The sequence below is a fragment of the Oncorhynchus gorbuscha genome, linkage group LG26 (genome assembly GCF_021184085.1).
Source record: "Oncorhynchus gorbuscha isolate QuinsamMale2020 ecotype Even-year linkage group LG26, OgorEven_v1.0, whole genome shotgun sequence".
In the NCBI taxonomy this organism is placed as follows: Eukaryota; Metazoa; Chordata; class Actinopteri; order Salmoniformes; family Salmonidae; genus Oncorhynchus; species Oncorhynchus gorbuscha.
In genome coordinates, this window is record NC_060198.1 from 22,643,800 (window position 1) to 22,658,715 (window position 14,916).

Consider the following 14,916-nt stretch of genomic DNA (forward strand, 5'->3'; position numbering starts at 1 on the left):
CACATCATCAAATTTCATTTTATTTGTCACATGCGCCAAGTACAACAGGTGTAGACTTTACCGTGGAAAGCTTACATACGAGCCCTTTCCCAATCAGTGCAGATATTAAAAGTGAGAAACATTTCCTAAATAACAAAAAGGAAATATTAACACAATAAAATAATTAGAACGAGTCTATATACAAGGAGTACAGGTACCGAATCAGGGGTACGTGCGGAGGTACGAGGTAGTTCAGGTATTTTAGGTTATATATACATGTAGGTAGGGGTAAAAGTGACTAGGCAATCGGGATAGATAATAAACAGAGTAGCAGCAGTGTGTGTGTGTGTGTGTGTGTGTGTGTGTGTGTGTGTGTGTGTGTGTGTGTGTGTGTGTGTGTGTGTGTGTGTGTGTGTGTGTGTGTGTGTGTGTGTGTGTGTGTGTGTGTGTGTGTGTGTGTGTGTGTGTGTGTGTGTGTGTGTGTGTGTGTGTGTGTGTGTGTGTAGAGTCCAGTGAGTGTGCAGAGAGCCAGTGCAAGAGAGCCAGTGCAAAAAAAAGGGTCTCAATGCAAATAGTTTGGATAGCCATTTGATTACCTGTTCAGTAGTCTTATGGCTTGGGGGTAAAAAGCTATTTAGGAGCCTTTTGGTCCCAGACTTGGCACTCCGGTACCACTTCCCGTGCGGTAGCAGAGAGAACAGCTTATGACGTGGCTGGCTGGAGTCTAAGAACATTTTTAGGTCCTTCCTCGGACATTGCCTTGTACAGAGGACCTGGATGGCAAAGAGCTCGGCCCCATGATGTACCGGGCCGTACGCACTAACCTCTGTGGCGACTTATAGTCAAATGCCAACCAATTGCCATAACACAATTTATAGATGATGCGTTTTGCACTGTTTTAAACAGTAGGCAATAGCAATACGAAGGTGCACGATATCTCTCATGATGTTATTAGCTATCTTTTAACTTTGACAATGACGTACACTGCCAAGTATAGACTTGTGTGTCCATACTATTGTTTGCATATTACTGTAGTTTTTTTGTGTGGTATTATCTGGCTTTATTTTGTCTCCTTTCTGCAGAAAAAGAGCAAGCTGCACTACCACATAGCGGTGATCATAAACTACATGGGACATTGTATCTCTCTGGCAGCCCTGCTGGTGGCCTTCATCCTCTTTATGAGGCTGAGGTGAGTAGCACTGTCCTCCTTCTGTCATTCCTCCATCATATCAACACATCATACAACAGAAACGGATAACAACACGACACCCGCCTGTCACGTTCCTTCACCATGTCAACACATCATATAACAGAAACGGATAACAACACGACACCCGCCTGTCACGTTCCTTCACCATGTCAACACATCATATAACAGAAACGGATAACAACACGACACCCGCCTGTCACGTTCCTTCACCATGTCAACACATCATATAACAGAAACGGATAACAACACGACACCCGCCTGTCACGTTCCTTCACCATGTCAACACATCATATAACAGAAACGGATAACAACACGACACCTGCCTGTCCCGTTCCTTCACCATGTCAACACATCATATAACAGAAACGGATAACAACACGACACCCGCCTGACACGTTCGTTCACCTTGTCAACACATCCGATGTTCTTGTGTCACACCCACACAACCCCTTAGTCTCGGTTACGGCTAAGTGTTTCATACTAAATCCAATACAACATGAAACAGTACAGTACAAAACCGAGAAGAAAATACCATAAATCCATTGTTCATAACACGCTATAATAATCCTGCCAAGATTCATGTAACTTCCTGGCTCAGTTGACAGGAGCCACATTCTTGTGCTCGATAATTGTCACTCACCGGGGGGAATATGTCATGAGTATACCACCAGCCCGGCCCTCAACCCTGCAGACAGTGCATGGTCTGTCATGACCCATCAATATCTAAATTGAATGAGGTGGTGAATATATTGCAGCTCTGATTTGACCTAGGTGTGATGCAGCCCTGTTCGGTTCTGTCCTGTATGTGTTCAGCATATTAGGGAAGTGTGTCCTGCTGGAGTGGGGTGTATTATTCAAACACAGGCACGCACAAACAAACAAACACACACACACGGAAACACACACACTGACACCGACAAATCCACTCAGTCTCAAACCCGTGAGAGGAGAGTGATTGTATTTCATTCTGGACTCCCATGGCTCACCTGCTGGGGAAAAACTGGTTGGGGGTGGGGGGGGGGGGGGGGGGGGTGGGGGTAATCAACATAAGGGAATTTTTTTGTATTTTTTTCCAGCAATTTTTTAACCTCAATCCAATGACATGTTGATTTTTACATTTTTATTTACGTTAGTTGACAACTCAACCAAATGTATACCAAAACTAGATGCTGAAATTACATCTGTTTGGAAAGGTGTTGACCAGTTAAGGCATTGTGTGGTGGTGAAAGCAGTAATAGGTGACAAACAGCATGTCACTAACAACCCAACATGTCAGACAGCCAAAAACCGCCCGTCTGTGTTTTCTCAAAGGCCACACCAACACAGATTATCTGGACTCTGAGATTAAACATATAGTGTAAGAGATTGTTTAGAACAGATTATCCCGGATTCATCTGCTCCGATTAATGTCAGCAAGATACTGTCTCACTGCTTCAATATCTCCAATCAGGACAACAGAGGAGTATTTTTTTAGGCTCAATCTGGTTTGAATAGTTACATCTTCGACATCAGTGTCTTGTGTATTAACTTCTTACCCTCTCAGCTAATATAGCCAGCGCTGTGTCATGAAGATATTGCGATTGGTCGTACTGTATGTAGAACTAGAGAGAAAAGGCTAAAATCGTAAAGTAGCAGACAGGCCGGCCGGCGCTGGTCTACTGTTTACTTCCTTAACTGAAACGAAAGAGCTAGCGGGAACAGATGTCTGGGATGGACACACACACACACCCTGAGACTTCATTACTCCCTCTCCACACATGGGCTGAACTCGCTGGAATCAGGGCCTGTTTTATATTTTCATTTTATCAGGCTGTGACAAAGGTGTCCTTTTTAATGTTTCATACACAAAAAAAAGTCTCTAAAGCCCCCCTAGCTACTTCATGGGTATAGACCTCTCATAGGAGAATGGTAGCTGTGTGAGTCATACATTGTACGTACTGTAACGACAGAAGAAAAGTCCCTGAAAGGAGTACTTTCTCATTCACATACCTCGCTTTGATAGATTATAGGCCTTCGATGTCTTATCGTAAAATCGAAAGACAAAAGGGGCTGTTTTTTTTCCACACCCATAAAAACAGAGTTCTTTTTGTATATAATTTTATATCCTCTCTAATCTGCTCTTCGGGACTGATTACGGAGATGAATCTAAATAGCTTCATTGCCCGAGTGCATTGTGCAGTTAAAAGACAATGCACATCATTGTCACTCATGAGTGTATAAACTCCTCTTTAATCATCTAAACCTTTGCTGTACAGTTTTAGTGCCCTCGATGCATGCAGATTGTTTGGGTAGCTCAGCCAAGGAAACCACATTTAAGAGGTTTTGTGTCTGCGCATTAGCTTCGGTAACACTTTTGTTTGGATAGTCCTAAACCTCCTATTCAAACCCAGCGAAGACCCCAGGCCTAGTTTAGTGTGCGGACAAGTTTAGATTGAATGACTTGAGGTTATTTCCAGACACGACGGTAAGAAAAGGTTAAACACGTTGCCATTCCTACTTGTTCAAGCCTCGTTGAATTAAGGCACCCAATGCACTGTGAATAGTATTACTGAGTCGTAGACAAAGCATCCACGGAAGGACCCTTATGCTTCACCTCTCCTTTTACTCACACTCAGTGACATTTGATTTGATGCTGCCGAGCACTGAAATATACAGACTCGTGTAAAAGAGGTAAAGGTGCTTTCGTTTGGGACGAAGGTTTAGTTGTATGTATGGGAACTTCAGCGGACATTTATCTAATTATATAGAATTGGGCGGACCTACATTACGTTCGAGTTACACGCATGGATATATAGTTGTGTAATTGCCACCACTTGGAGACTTTGTAAACTTCATGATTTGTCAATTATTTTAACACTTAAGTGATTATGAAAAAGGAAAAAAATATCAGGGAAACAACTCACTTAGATTATCAGTGACTTTCCACTGATCCCTGAACTAGGAGGACCTGGTGGTTTCTATTCCCATCGATGCTGACGTAGCAGCAGGATGAAGAGACAGGGGATGTGAAGGACAGGAGGCTACAGACCTCAGAGACACATGGTCTCAGTGTGAAGTGATGGCCCCTGGCCAGCTTCCTTCAGGTCCCCAGTGAACTGAGAAACGCACCGACAGCGAACAGACCCAGGATCCCAACACTGCACTGGCAGGGTGTTACCAACGCTATGATATGCCATTTGGACTGTGAAACACACCAGGGGGGATCTGCGTCAGTGGGAAAAGGACAAGCAGAGCAGCACTGCTGTCATCCACTAATGGAAAACCACGTTGTGAAAACGACAGAGGCGTTATTCACGTAGCTAGCCAGTATCTTTGCCGGATCTATCCCCCCTCATTTTCTTAACAGTAAAAGGAGCAGGTGTTGATACAACCTGGTCTCTGAGAATTTCATATTATTTTGTGTGTAAATCTGAGACTCTCTATTTAGTATGATATGCTACGTTTTGTATAGTATGTATTCATTCACACATTTCATATGATATGTTATGAAATGCAATTCATATTATATGTTACGAATTAGCAAACAATTCTAGCTAGGTGGCTAATGTTAGTTAGCTCACTAACATTGCTAGGCTAGGGGTTAGTGTTACGTAAATAATTAAACTAGAAAATGTATTTTACCTTTTGTTTAACCAGGCAAGTCAGTTAAGAACACATTCTTATTTTCAATGACGGCCTGGGAACAGTGGGTTAACTGCCTGTTCAGGGGCAGAACGACAGATTTGTACCTTGTCAGCTCGGGGGTTTGAACTCGCAACCTTCCGGTTACTAGTCCAACACTCTAACCACTAGGCTACGCTGCCGCCCCAGCGGGGGAAAGGTTAGCTAACATGCTAAGTAGTTGCAAAGTAGCTAAAAAGTAGTAAAACATTTTTAATTAGCTAAAATGCTAAAGTTGTCCGTGATAATATTCAAACTCGCAACCTTTGAGTAGCTAGACATTCCCGCTATATGCCTACCTTATCCACCCGACCAACTACCTTCTTTTCATTTTTGCCTTAAATAAACCAAACAGCCTTATGTAACCAAACCGAATAATATGAAATGCTCCAAGAGCAGGTTGGTTTGCAGCAAAATGCCCATGACGCTGTCCAAGTTCATTCACAGTGGGGAAGGGGTTTGACGAAGAATAGTAACTGTCCTTGCGTCCTTAAACATTTCCCTCGGGCTGTGTAAAATTACTCTCGAGTTCCTAATGCTTTGGCTTTAAAATGGCATCCAAATCAAAGGATCAGTAGTAACTGCAAATGAAGGGGATGGACTTAAACAGTCTCTGCTGTGAAAGTGCCTAATTTCAAGCATGAAACAGGAAATGCTGCTGCTTTCATGAATGTGCATAGTGAAGATACAGGACTCCCTGGTAGAGAAAAATTAACCAAGAGATAAGCCAGTAAGATGAAAGGGGTTCGCGGTCTACTGTACCACTAGGCCTTTGAGGTCAAATGGAGTAAGGATCCACTCAGCACAGAGCCCAGGGCTGTACAGCAACTCAAACCCCCTCAAATATGTGATACTATTCACATGCTTAAGAGGTTAAGGGGGCTGAATAATTTTGCACGCCCAATTTTTCAGTTTTTTATTTGTTAAAAAAGTTTGAAATATCCAATAAATGTCATTCCACTTCATGATTGTGTCCCACTTGTTGGTGATTCTTCACAAAAAAATACAGTTTTATATCTTTATGTTTGAAGCCTGAAATGTTCAAGAGGGCCGAATACTTTCGCAAGGCAGTGTAATAAAGTGTAAGACATAAAGCCACTGTTCTCCCTTGGAACAAACGTGGCGGAACTTTGGGATCCCAAAGCAGCTGCTCTCCCAAAGCAGCTGCACTTTCAGAGCGAGCATCCTAGTGTGACGTGTGACAGTTGGAGTGGTGCCTGGCAGTGATGGTCACAGTTCACCTGGCGCTGGCTGGCATCCAACACATCAGATGAAAAGTTGTCTAGCCTCGTGCCAGTCAATGTTTCAGCATGGTCTGATTTTTTGTATTAACTTTGCTTTAGTTCACTCCATTAGAGCCGGTTTGCAGAGGTCCACTCCATTAGAGCTGGTTTGCAGAGGTCCACTCCAATTGAGCCGGTTTGCAGAGGTCCACTCCAATTGAGCCGGTTTGCAGAGGTCCACTCCATTAGAGCCGGTTTGCAGAGGTCCACTCCATTAGAGCCGGTTTGCAGAGGTCCACTCCATTAGAGCCGGTTTGCAGAGGTCCACTCCATTAGAGCCAGTTTGCAGAGGTCCAGTTCAAACACGTTGTTAAAGACCTTTGTTGCCATGGTGCGAGCATGAACATAACATCCGCGTTGAATCAAGCTGCAAATCATTGACATATATACAGCTCCCCGTTGAAAGGAACAAAAGTCTGCTAGCAAACAGGAAAAGCAAATAGCTGTAGAGATACTGTACCACAACATTTCTACCCAACTTAGCGATGTCCTCATTATAAACCAAGGCACTTTTGCGGTTACTTAAAGGGCACGATTACAGGCTCGTTTTAACAGCAATGTGGAATGTGTTTTTTTCTCCAGAGGGGGGTCCCTGATCCCTATTTCCTTTTTACAAGAGCTCAGAGATGTGTGAAAAGAGCCATCAGCCCACTGCTTATTAGTGCTTCAAAGTGCTTCCTGGGGTAGCCATGGTGCTATGTTCGGTCTTCATTTGGTTTAATGGATCTTACCCACATGTCTGTCTAATTTCACTTTGCTTCACTAATGACTTTTAAAATTAATTCTACCTTGACCATAGTACTAATAACATGGTATAGGACTTCAAACTGTAGCACGTTCCAAAACCGTAATGAATGTTGCATACAAACTACACCAAGGGCAAAGCTGATGGCTAGAGAAACGGAGAAGCTGAGGAGATTGAATTCATGCCTTTAATAATCCTTACACCTCCATAAAGAGACTTCTTGATGATTAGGGTGATGGGAGTAATTTGTGACAACCTTCAAGGCATCCTGGAACAACATGGGACCATTGATTATGCTACTTTGCTTCAATACCCGGGTACTCTTTAACCTTGAGGGCATCGAGTCATTATATAGAGACCATTTAGATACCCGGTGACCCACCTAAGGCAAGTCATTATCTCGATGGGTAACCTGCACTCTCTCACACACACACACACACACACACACACACACACACACACACACACACACACACACACACACACACACACACACACACACACACACACACACACACACACACACACACACACACACACACACACACACACACACATGACTCACAGATACAATTCCCATGCACACTCCAGCGTTACCTCCTCCTGAAAAGGTCAAGTCCTATAGCCTGCTGTTGAGCAAGCAGATACACTAACCAATCACACAGATTGCTGACTTGACTCTAGTGCAAACAAGTGATGATTGTTCGTCAATGTATTTGACGTTGGGGGATTAAATAATACTTGTTAATGGCTCAACAGACCCCGTTTCTGCTATCTGGGTTAATGGTGTATATTGTAATGCACATTAATAGAAATTGACTGAAAGAACCAGTCAATACTCATTTATACCGATTCAGGATCACTTTATCAGGTGATGCACAATGGCAAAGTGTGGTATATCATAAGGGACATAATTATTATCTTCTTTACCAAGACTAGAACTTGCTGTAAGCCTAAATAAAAAAGCCAAGGAAGGGACAACTGCCTATATCTCTCTGCTGAGTACTGAACTCACATGTTCATCATCTCATTCTGCTGGAAGTTAGTGATTCAGAGAATTTCTGACCTTTAATTATTTGATTTCTGCCATATAACACACAAGGGAATGTATTTTACACACTTTTTTCTCCCCAATTTCGTGGTGTCCAATTGTTATTAGCTACTAACTTGTCTCATCGCTACAACTCCCGCACGGGCTCGGGAGAGACGAAGGTTGAATGTCATCCGTCCTCCGATACACAACCCAACCAAGCCGCACTGCTTCTTAACACAGCGCACATCCAACCCGGAAGCCAGCCGCACCAATGTGTCGGAGAAACACTGCACCTGGCAACCTTGGTTAGCATGCACTGCGCCCGGCCCGCCACAGGAGTCACTGGTGCGCGATGAGACAAGGATATCCCTACCGGCCAAACCCTCTCTAACCCAGAACAGCATGTTCTGATCTGGGTTTGAATGGTCTTGGTTTTACCACACTTGTGGCCATGCCCCAATGTTTACCCAGCCCAGTGTGGCTTTAAACACTCCACTGCACCACACTCCAGTTCTTTTCCATGGTCCCCTTTAACTTCTTGTAAAATAATATTTCATTCTGCAGGTCCCTGCTGCTCAGCTATGCTTGGTGGTTAGAGCATGGAGGCTGGAGTTGGAAGTAAGAACGAGAAGTGTGTCCGATTTTGACAATGTGATAGTGGTTGTGTTGCCAGAGATTTGAACTTTGACTGAGCCCAGAGAAGAGAAGTCAAGTGTGTGTGTGCAACCTTGTCTCAGGGCTATTTGTTTTATTCTGTGACAATCCATTTAGTAATATATGTTACGTTACGTTAAATTACATTATGAATGGAATAGCAGTCGTACAATATCATATGAATTAGAGGACCCATAGCAGGGTTCCCCAAGTTTTCGGACCCAAAAAATAAATATATGCTAGAATTTGCATTGTTGGACATAAAAAAACATCAGCAAGTGATTTTAATTTGGAAAATTCTGTTCCCACACATAATAAAGAGACACATGAATGTATACAAATGTATGCATGGTTTGAAATTATTATGTTTTAGTCAAATATTGTATCTGTTTGGGCTTCTTCCGGTCAATTTGCAGCTGCTGGTTAGGTGTGCCTTGAATTCTAAATAAATCGCAGACAGTCACCAGCAAAGCACCCCGCACCATAACACCTCCTCCTCCATGCTTCACGGTGGGAAATACATATGCAGAGATCATCCGTTCACCTCACACCACGTCTCACAAAGACACGGTGATTGGAACCAAAAATCTCCAATTTGGACTCCAGACCAAAGGAGAAATTTCCACCGGTCTAATGTCCATTGCTAGTGTTTCTTGGCCCAAGCAAGTCTCTTTGTCGGTAGTGTATATAGTACCATACATCTTACCTGGTCATACAATAGCATCTGAATTGGATGATGTAAGTTATCATATGTCTTGGAGAACATACAGTATTATACATCTTTCTCTAAAACCAGGTTGCTTGTTGCATCTTAACAACAAAGGATATGTTATGTTTGGTGGTTAGGTGAACTAACTACAAAGGTTAGGATAAGTTAATTTACATTAAAGGTTAGGGAAACTAAAACGACAAAGGTTAGGTGAATTTACATAGCAGGTTAGTTGAATTGGGATAATTTTAGAGTAAGGGTTAGTGGAAGGGTTAGCTAAAATACTTAAAAAAAATACTTTTTGGGACATTACACTTACCCATCCTCTCTGACCAACCTCCCTACCTTTGTTTCTGTCGGAAGTAGCTAGACCATTAGTAGGTATCATATGTCTTGCAGGTGCTCAGAAATATGTAAAGTATGTTTTACATGGCTCTGAGGCCAGGCTGGTGTGTGTGTGCATGTTAATTCCACATTCTCGAACCTCACCATGTAGCCTGGGGCCCCATCCAGAAAAGCTTGTTTCTCCCAATCACCACTTAATTTAGATAAAGGCTACAGCACTGCTGGTGGTGTGGATGTGTCTGATAATTTAGTCTGTAGAGTTACTCTCGTCATTCATGGAGCTAGGCAACATCTTGACTGTGGTGGCACGTTCCTTGACTGTGGTGGCATATCGCACAACCATCTCGCTACACCCGCCCTAACATCTGGTAAATATGTGTATGTGACCAATACGATTTGATTTGTTCTTAATAGAGATAAATGCCCCCCATATTCTGGTCAAAAGTACCTATTCCCTATATAGTGCACTACTTTTGACCAGAGCCCTAATCAAAAGTAGTGCACTACGTATAAAGGGAATAGGGTGCCAATTGGGATGCAACCAGAACCTTGGAACCTCAGTCCCTCCCCTGAAGACATCTCGCCACTGTCCATCTTTGGCAGTCATATCACCTCTATTAGAGAGAGAGAGAGAGAGAGAGACACATTGAAGGGCATTGGTCCTTAGAACTTTCCTTTGGGTAAACCAGCTGGAGATGTTCTGACGATTTAGGAAAAACAATCCTGTTTTAGATTCTCGAAAAACTGAGGTGACTTTTTTCATTCCAGTTCATTTCTACCATTGTAAAACTCTTGTTAAAGTTTGACAGGAAGAGGTTTGTTCGGATATGGTTTATATCCTTAGGATATGGTGTTTTATTCTCTTGAAGGCAAAAAAGGGGACTTACTGAAGTTGTAATATATCCCATTTAGCAGACAATTTTAACCAGTCGTGTGTGCATACATTTGGTGTACGGGTGGCCGCAGTGGCATTGAACCCTCAACCCTTGGTGTTGCAAGTGCCATGCTCTACTGACTGGTCACACAGAATCACTGTGTGACCTAAAGTTACTGAAGCATCATATCTTTCTCCCTCATATATTTGTATACCCTGTAAATTGGTAGTGTGCTTACAGTCAGTACTCCCCAATTGATAAACCGTGCACTGGGCAGTCTGGCACATTCAAGAAACACTGTAAATATGTTTAGGCCCCTGAGATGAGAATCGCAAATTGAGTTTCTGCGTATATTGTTCACTTTGTCCTCCCTCACTCCCTAACTCTCCCTTCTCCCACTTTCTCATAATATTTATCTCTGTCACTTTTCTAATGACAAAAAGTTGAAATTGCCTGTGAAATGACATGAAGTGCCTTACTATTAATCAAATTAAAAAGTTAATTTTCAGGCCAATCTTTTGCTCTCACAGCACCACACAGCACAGAGTTCCATCCAAGCCCTGTATTGCATTCCTCTTCAGGGCCATTCTGTTTCCCTTATTACCTACATTGATATGCAGAGGCAAATAAATCAAATAATCACTTTGATGCCTCTTATATCCTAATTTGTTCCTCTGAAGCCTGCACTTTAAAATAAAAAAATGTGCTGGCTCTGACGCAATCCCTCCGAGGCACTTCTCTATGGAGAGCTGTGACGACCAGGGGCTCTGCGTACAGTGTGCATGTGTGTATGCCTTTTAAGGTGTGTTTTATTTAAGATCATCATTTTGAAAGTATGTGTGTGTCTCTTTCCATGCCTAGATACTCTGTCAACAAGAGACTATCTACATATACTCCCCAAAAAGACACATTCTGAAACCTCAACCTCCTCAGTGTTTTGATTTCAGATTAAAAGTGACATTTCCTGTATGACACACACCAGATATTTTGGTTTTATGTGAGTGTCTATGCTTAAAATATTAGTCCTCTAGAATGCTTTTAAGTCTCTTTAATTTAATAGGATTTGATGGGTCAGCCCCCGGACTTCTCAAATATCTACTTAATTGGAAACATAACACACTTGTATAACTCGGCATACCTACCAGCTATTCCAAAATGTTTTCTCCTCAAGAAGACCATCGCAGACCATCGCAGTCCAGGGCCCGTGGTCAAAAGTAGTGCACAACAAAGGGAATAGAGTGCCATTTGGGATCCTTGTTTTGGCTCTGAGATCTCCAGGCTCTGAGATCTTGAGGTAGATTTCTAGAGCTTCAGATCCTTTCTTTGGCTGACATATGAATAGTAAGACACGTAAGGTTATGTCTGATGGGAACTGAGCCAGCAACCCTTGACTCGGAGAACCCTTGTCCAGCGATACCTTGTCAGGCATAATTGGAAGAGAAGTGGGAGGATACGGAAACATGGGTCCGCTCTCCACTGCCTCCTGTAATTTAGTCCAGCCTGACGAAGAGTAAGAGAGACTGGGGAGGGGAGAGAGAGAGAGAGAAAAATAGAATGAGGTGGGTGACAGAAAGAGAGAGAGTGAAGAAGAGAGGAGTAAAAATGAGTAGTAAATTACAGTGGTCATTTTGAAAGAGGGAGAAGGAATGAGGGTGAATGAAGGAGACGGTCCAAATGAAAGATGACGCACAGAGGGGGGGGGGGGGTCAAAGGAATTAGTGAAGTTTCTTGTGAGGGAAATATAAAGAGAGGGAAAGGTAGAGGACAATGTCTACATTGGCTGTACCCCAAACCGTCTCTGGTGGATTAGTCATTAATAATTTAGGAATTCAGATGTTTTTTTCCCCAAAGCTTAAAGGGCTTTGTTTTTGGCAGAACCCATGTAGCTGTAGCTATGTCAGCCATGTGTGCATGCAATCGTGCTTACGTGCGCTCATGTGCCTCCGTGCATGTGTGTGCGTCTCTTGTACAACCACTTACTGTAACATGGTAAAAACAGGTCATCTAGCAGAATGTGCATTCTGTCACATTTATTACATTGGTAGAAAAGGTTTTTGAATAAACACATGATGTAATGAGCCATTAAAAATGTAGTATAAAGTGGGAGGAATGCTGTCAATACATGCTTTCAGAAAGTATTCACACCCCATTACTTCTTTTCACATTTTGTTGTGTTACAGCCTGAATTTAAAACGGACAAAATTAATATTTTTTGGTCACTGGCCTACACACAATACCGTAATGTCAAAGTGGAACTAAATTAATTTTTTAAAAAAGCTGAAATGTCTTGAGTCAATAAGTATTCAACCACTTTGTTATGGCAAGCCTAAATACATTCAGGAGTAAACATTTGCTTAACAAGTCACATAATAAGTTACATGGACTCACTCTGTGTGCAATAATAGTGTTTAACATATCTTTTTTTTAACGACTGCCTCATCTCTGTACCCCTCAGTCGGGCAGTGAATTTCAAACACAGATTCAACCACAAAGACCAGGGAGTTTTTCCAATGCCTCACAAAGAAGGGCACCTATCGGTAGATTAGTAAATATAAATATAAAAAAACAAACATTGAATATTCCTTTGAGCATGGTAAAGTTATTAAAGGAAATCCCCTCCCAAAAACAATATTTTGGGGGGCGGAGCTAGCATGTTGGAGTGAACGGATGTGTGTGAGAAAGGCTCCTGCAACTTTTTTGCTAAACAATCTAACCTACTTCACAGCACTTTCTACAACAAATGTCTCTTTCTAATACAATATTAGTCACTTTCTATGTGAACATGCCGAGTAATAGGCGACCAAAGGACGACAAATCCTCATCGGAGGCCTCCTCCCCACCAAACAATGAGACGGACATGGCGGAAGGCACAGGTAACAACATGACACTTGCAGAACTTACACAGACTCTTGGAGAGCTACGTGTTGCTATAGCTGAGGATTTTAAGGCTACTTTTGCTGAACTGGACACCAACATCGAGAGCACCATTTGAACGGTTGCTTCGCAGGGCCAGAGTATTGTGGACCTTGAGAAAGCTTCTGAATTCAACGCTGGTAGGATCGACGAGTTAGAGAAGCTATGCACGTCCTCTTGCAGGTGTACAGAGGCTTTATGAGAAAGTGATCGACCTGGAGGGCCGATCCAGACGTCATAACCTTTGCGTTGTTGGTCTGGCAGAGGGGATGGAGGCTGGCTCTCGTCCCACCGACTTCTTCGCCAAGCTATTGAGGGATGCAATGGGATCTAATGTGTTGGCGTCGGATCCCCAGCTGGACTGTGCACATCACTCTCTCGTCCTAGCGCTTCGCCCAGTAATCATCTTTTGTAACACTTTCAAGCCCAAGGATCTTATCCTGCGCGAGGCTCAAATGAGGGGTAACCTGTTACATAAAGGACATCCCTTCCGTGTCTATGAGGAGTATGCGCCCGGTGTGGCAAAGCATCGCGCCGGCTACGGAGATGTCATGACCAAACTCTAAAAACTCCATCTTCGCCCATCCTTGCTCTTCCCTGCAAGACTCAGAATTACCCCGCCTTCCGGTGAGAAGATTTGTCTCTCCTCGGTTTTGGACGCAGATAAGTTTATACGGGAATATACGCTAATCCCCCGTACGGGTTAGAGAACCTTGTCATTGTGTGTTGGGGTCTACTCATGGACTCGAATCCATACTATGCCATAACGGGTGAAAACGTATTAAACACGTCTCTGCAAGGGATGCCGACTGAAGGTTCATTGTCGCTACCGGACATGTAAGATGCTGAGCCGACCAATGGAGGGCAGTCAGAGCTCTTCTTTAACGTTCATTTCACTGTCATTCCGGCTAGACGACTGATCTCTCGTTGGAGTTCAGAGAGATGCCTGTTTGAGTGGCCTTCCAGGTTTGATCATTGACACTTTCGGATGGATATACTTATATTCTCCCATTTTTGTTTAGTTTCGTTATTTATTTCTCAAATCTTACATTATTCTTGTTACCATACCATTTATGTATTGCCTGCAGGGGACTTGGGGTGATGGTTGGGGCGGGCCAGACGAAGACACCTGGATAGCAAGTTGGTGTTTTGTGCCGTTCTGCTTCTGTCATAGCCGTGGGCCGCTCTCCCAATTAGATTCCCACCAGCCTTCTGTGGTGCTTGTGTCGGTGTGTGTACATATAATTATTATTTGTACTTTATTATTATTATGTGTATATTTACACATAATAGACGTATGAGAAATAGACGTATGAGTGCTGCCAGCATTGCTGCAGAGGTAGAAGGGGTGGGGGGTCAGCCTGTCAGTGCTCAGACCATACGCCGTACACTGCATCAAATTGGTCTGCATGGCTGTCGTCCCAGAAGGAAGCCTCTTCTCAAGATGATGCACAAGAAAGCCCGCAAACAGTTTGCTGAAGACAAGCAGACTGACTTGCCTAGTTAAATA

The 14,916-nt window shown here is 43.0% G+C and overlaps 1 protein-coding gene across 1 annotated transcript in view; it reads left to right on the plus strand.

The window, feature by feature from the left end:
- The window catches only part of LOC124016118 (corticotropin-releasing factor receptor 1-like), a 157,058-nt gene that overhangs the window by 104,282 nt on the left and 37,860 nt on the right, over positions 1-14,916 (plus strand). Inside the window, exon 6 of the mRNA XM_046331648.1 lies at positions 1,062-1,168. Coding sequence (XP_046187604.1) covers positions 1,062-1,168 — 107 coding nt within the window. The remainder of the gene's footprint in view (positions 1-1,061; positions 1,169-14,916) is intronic.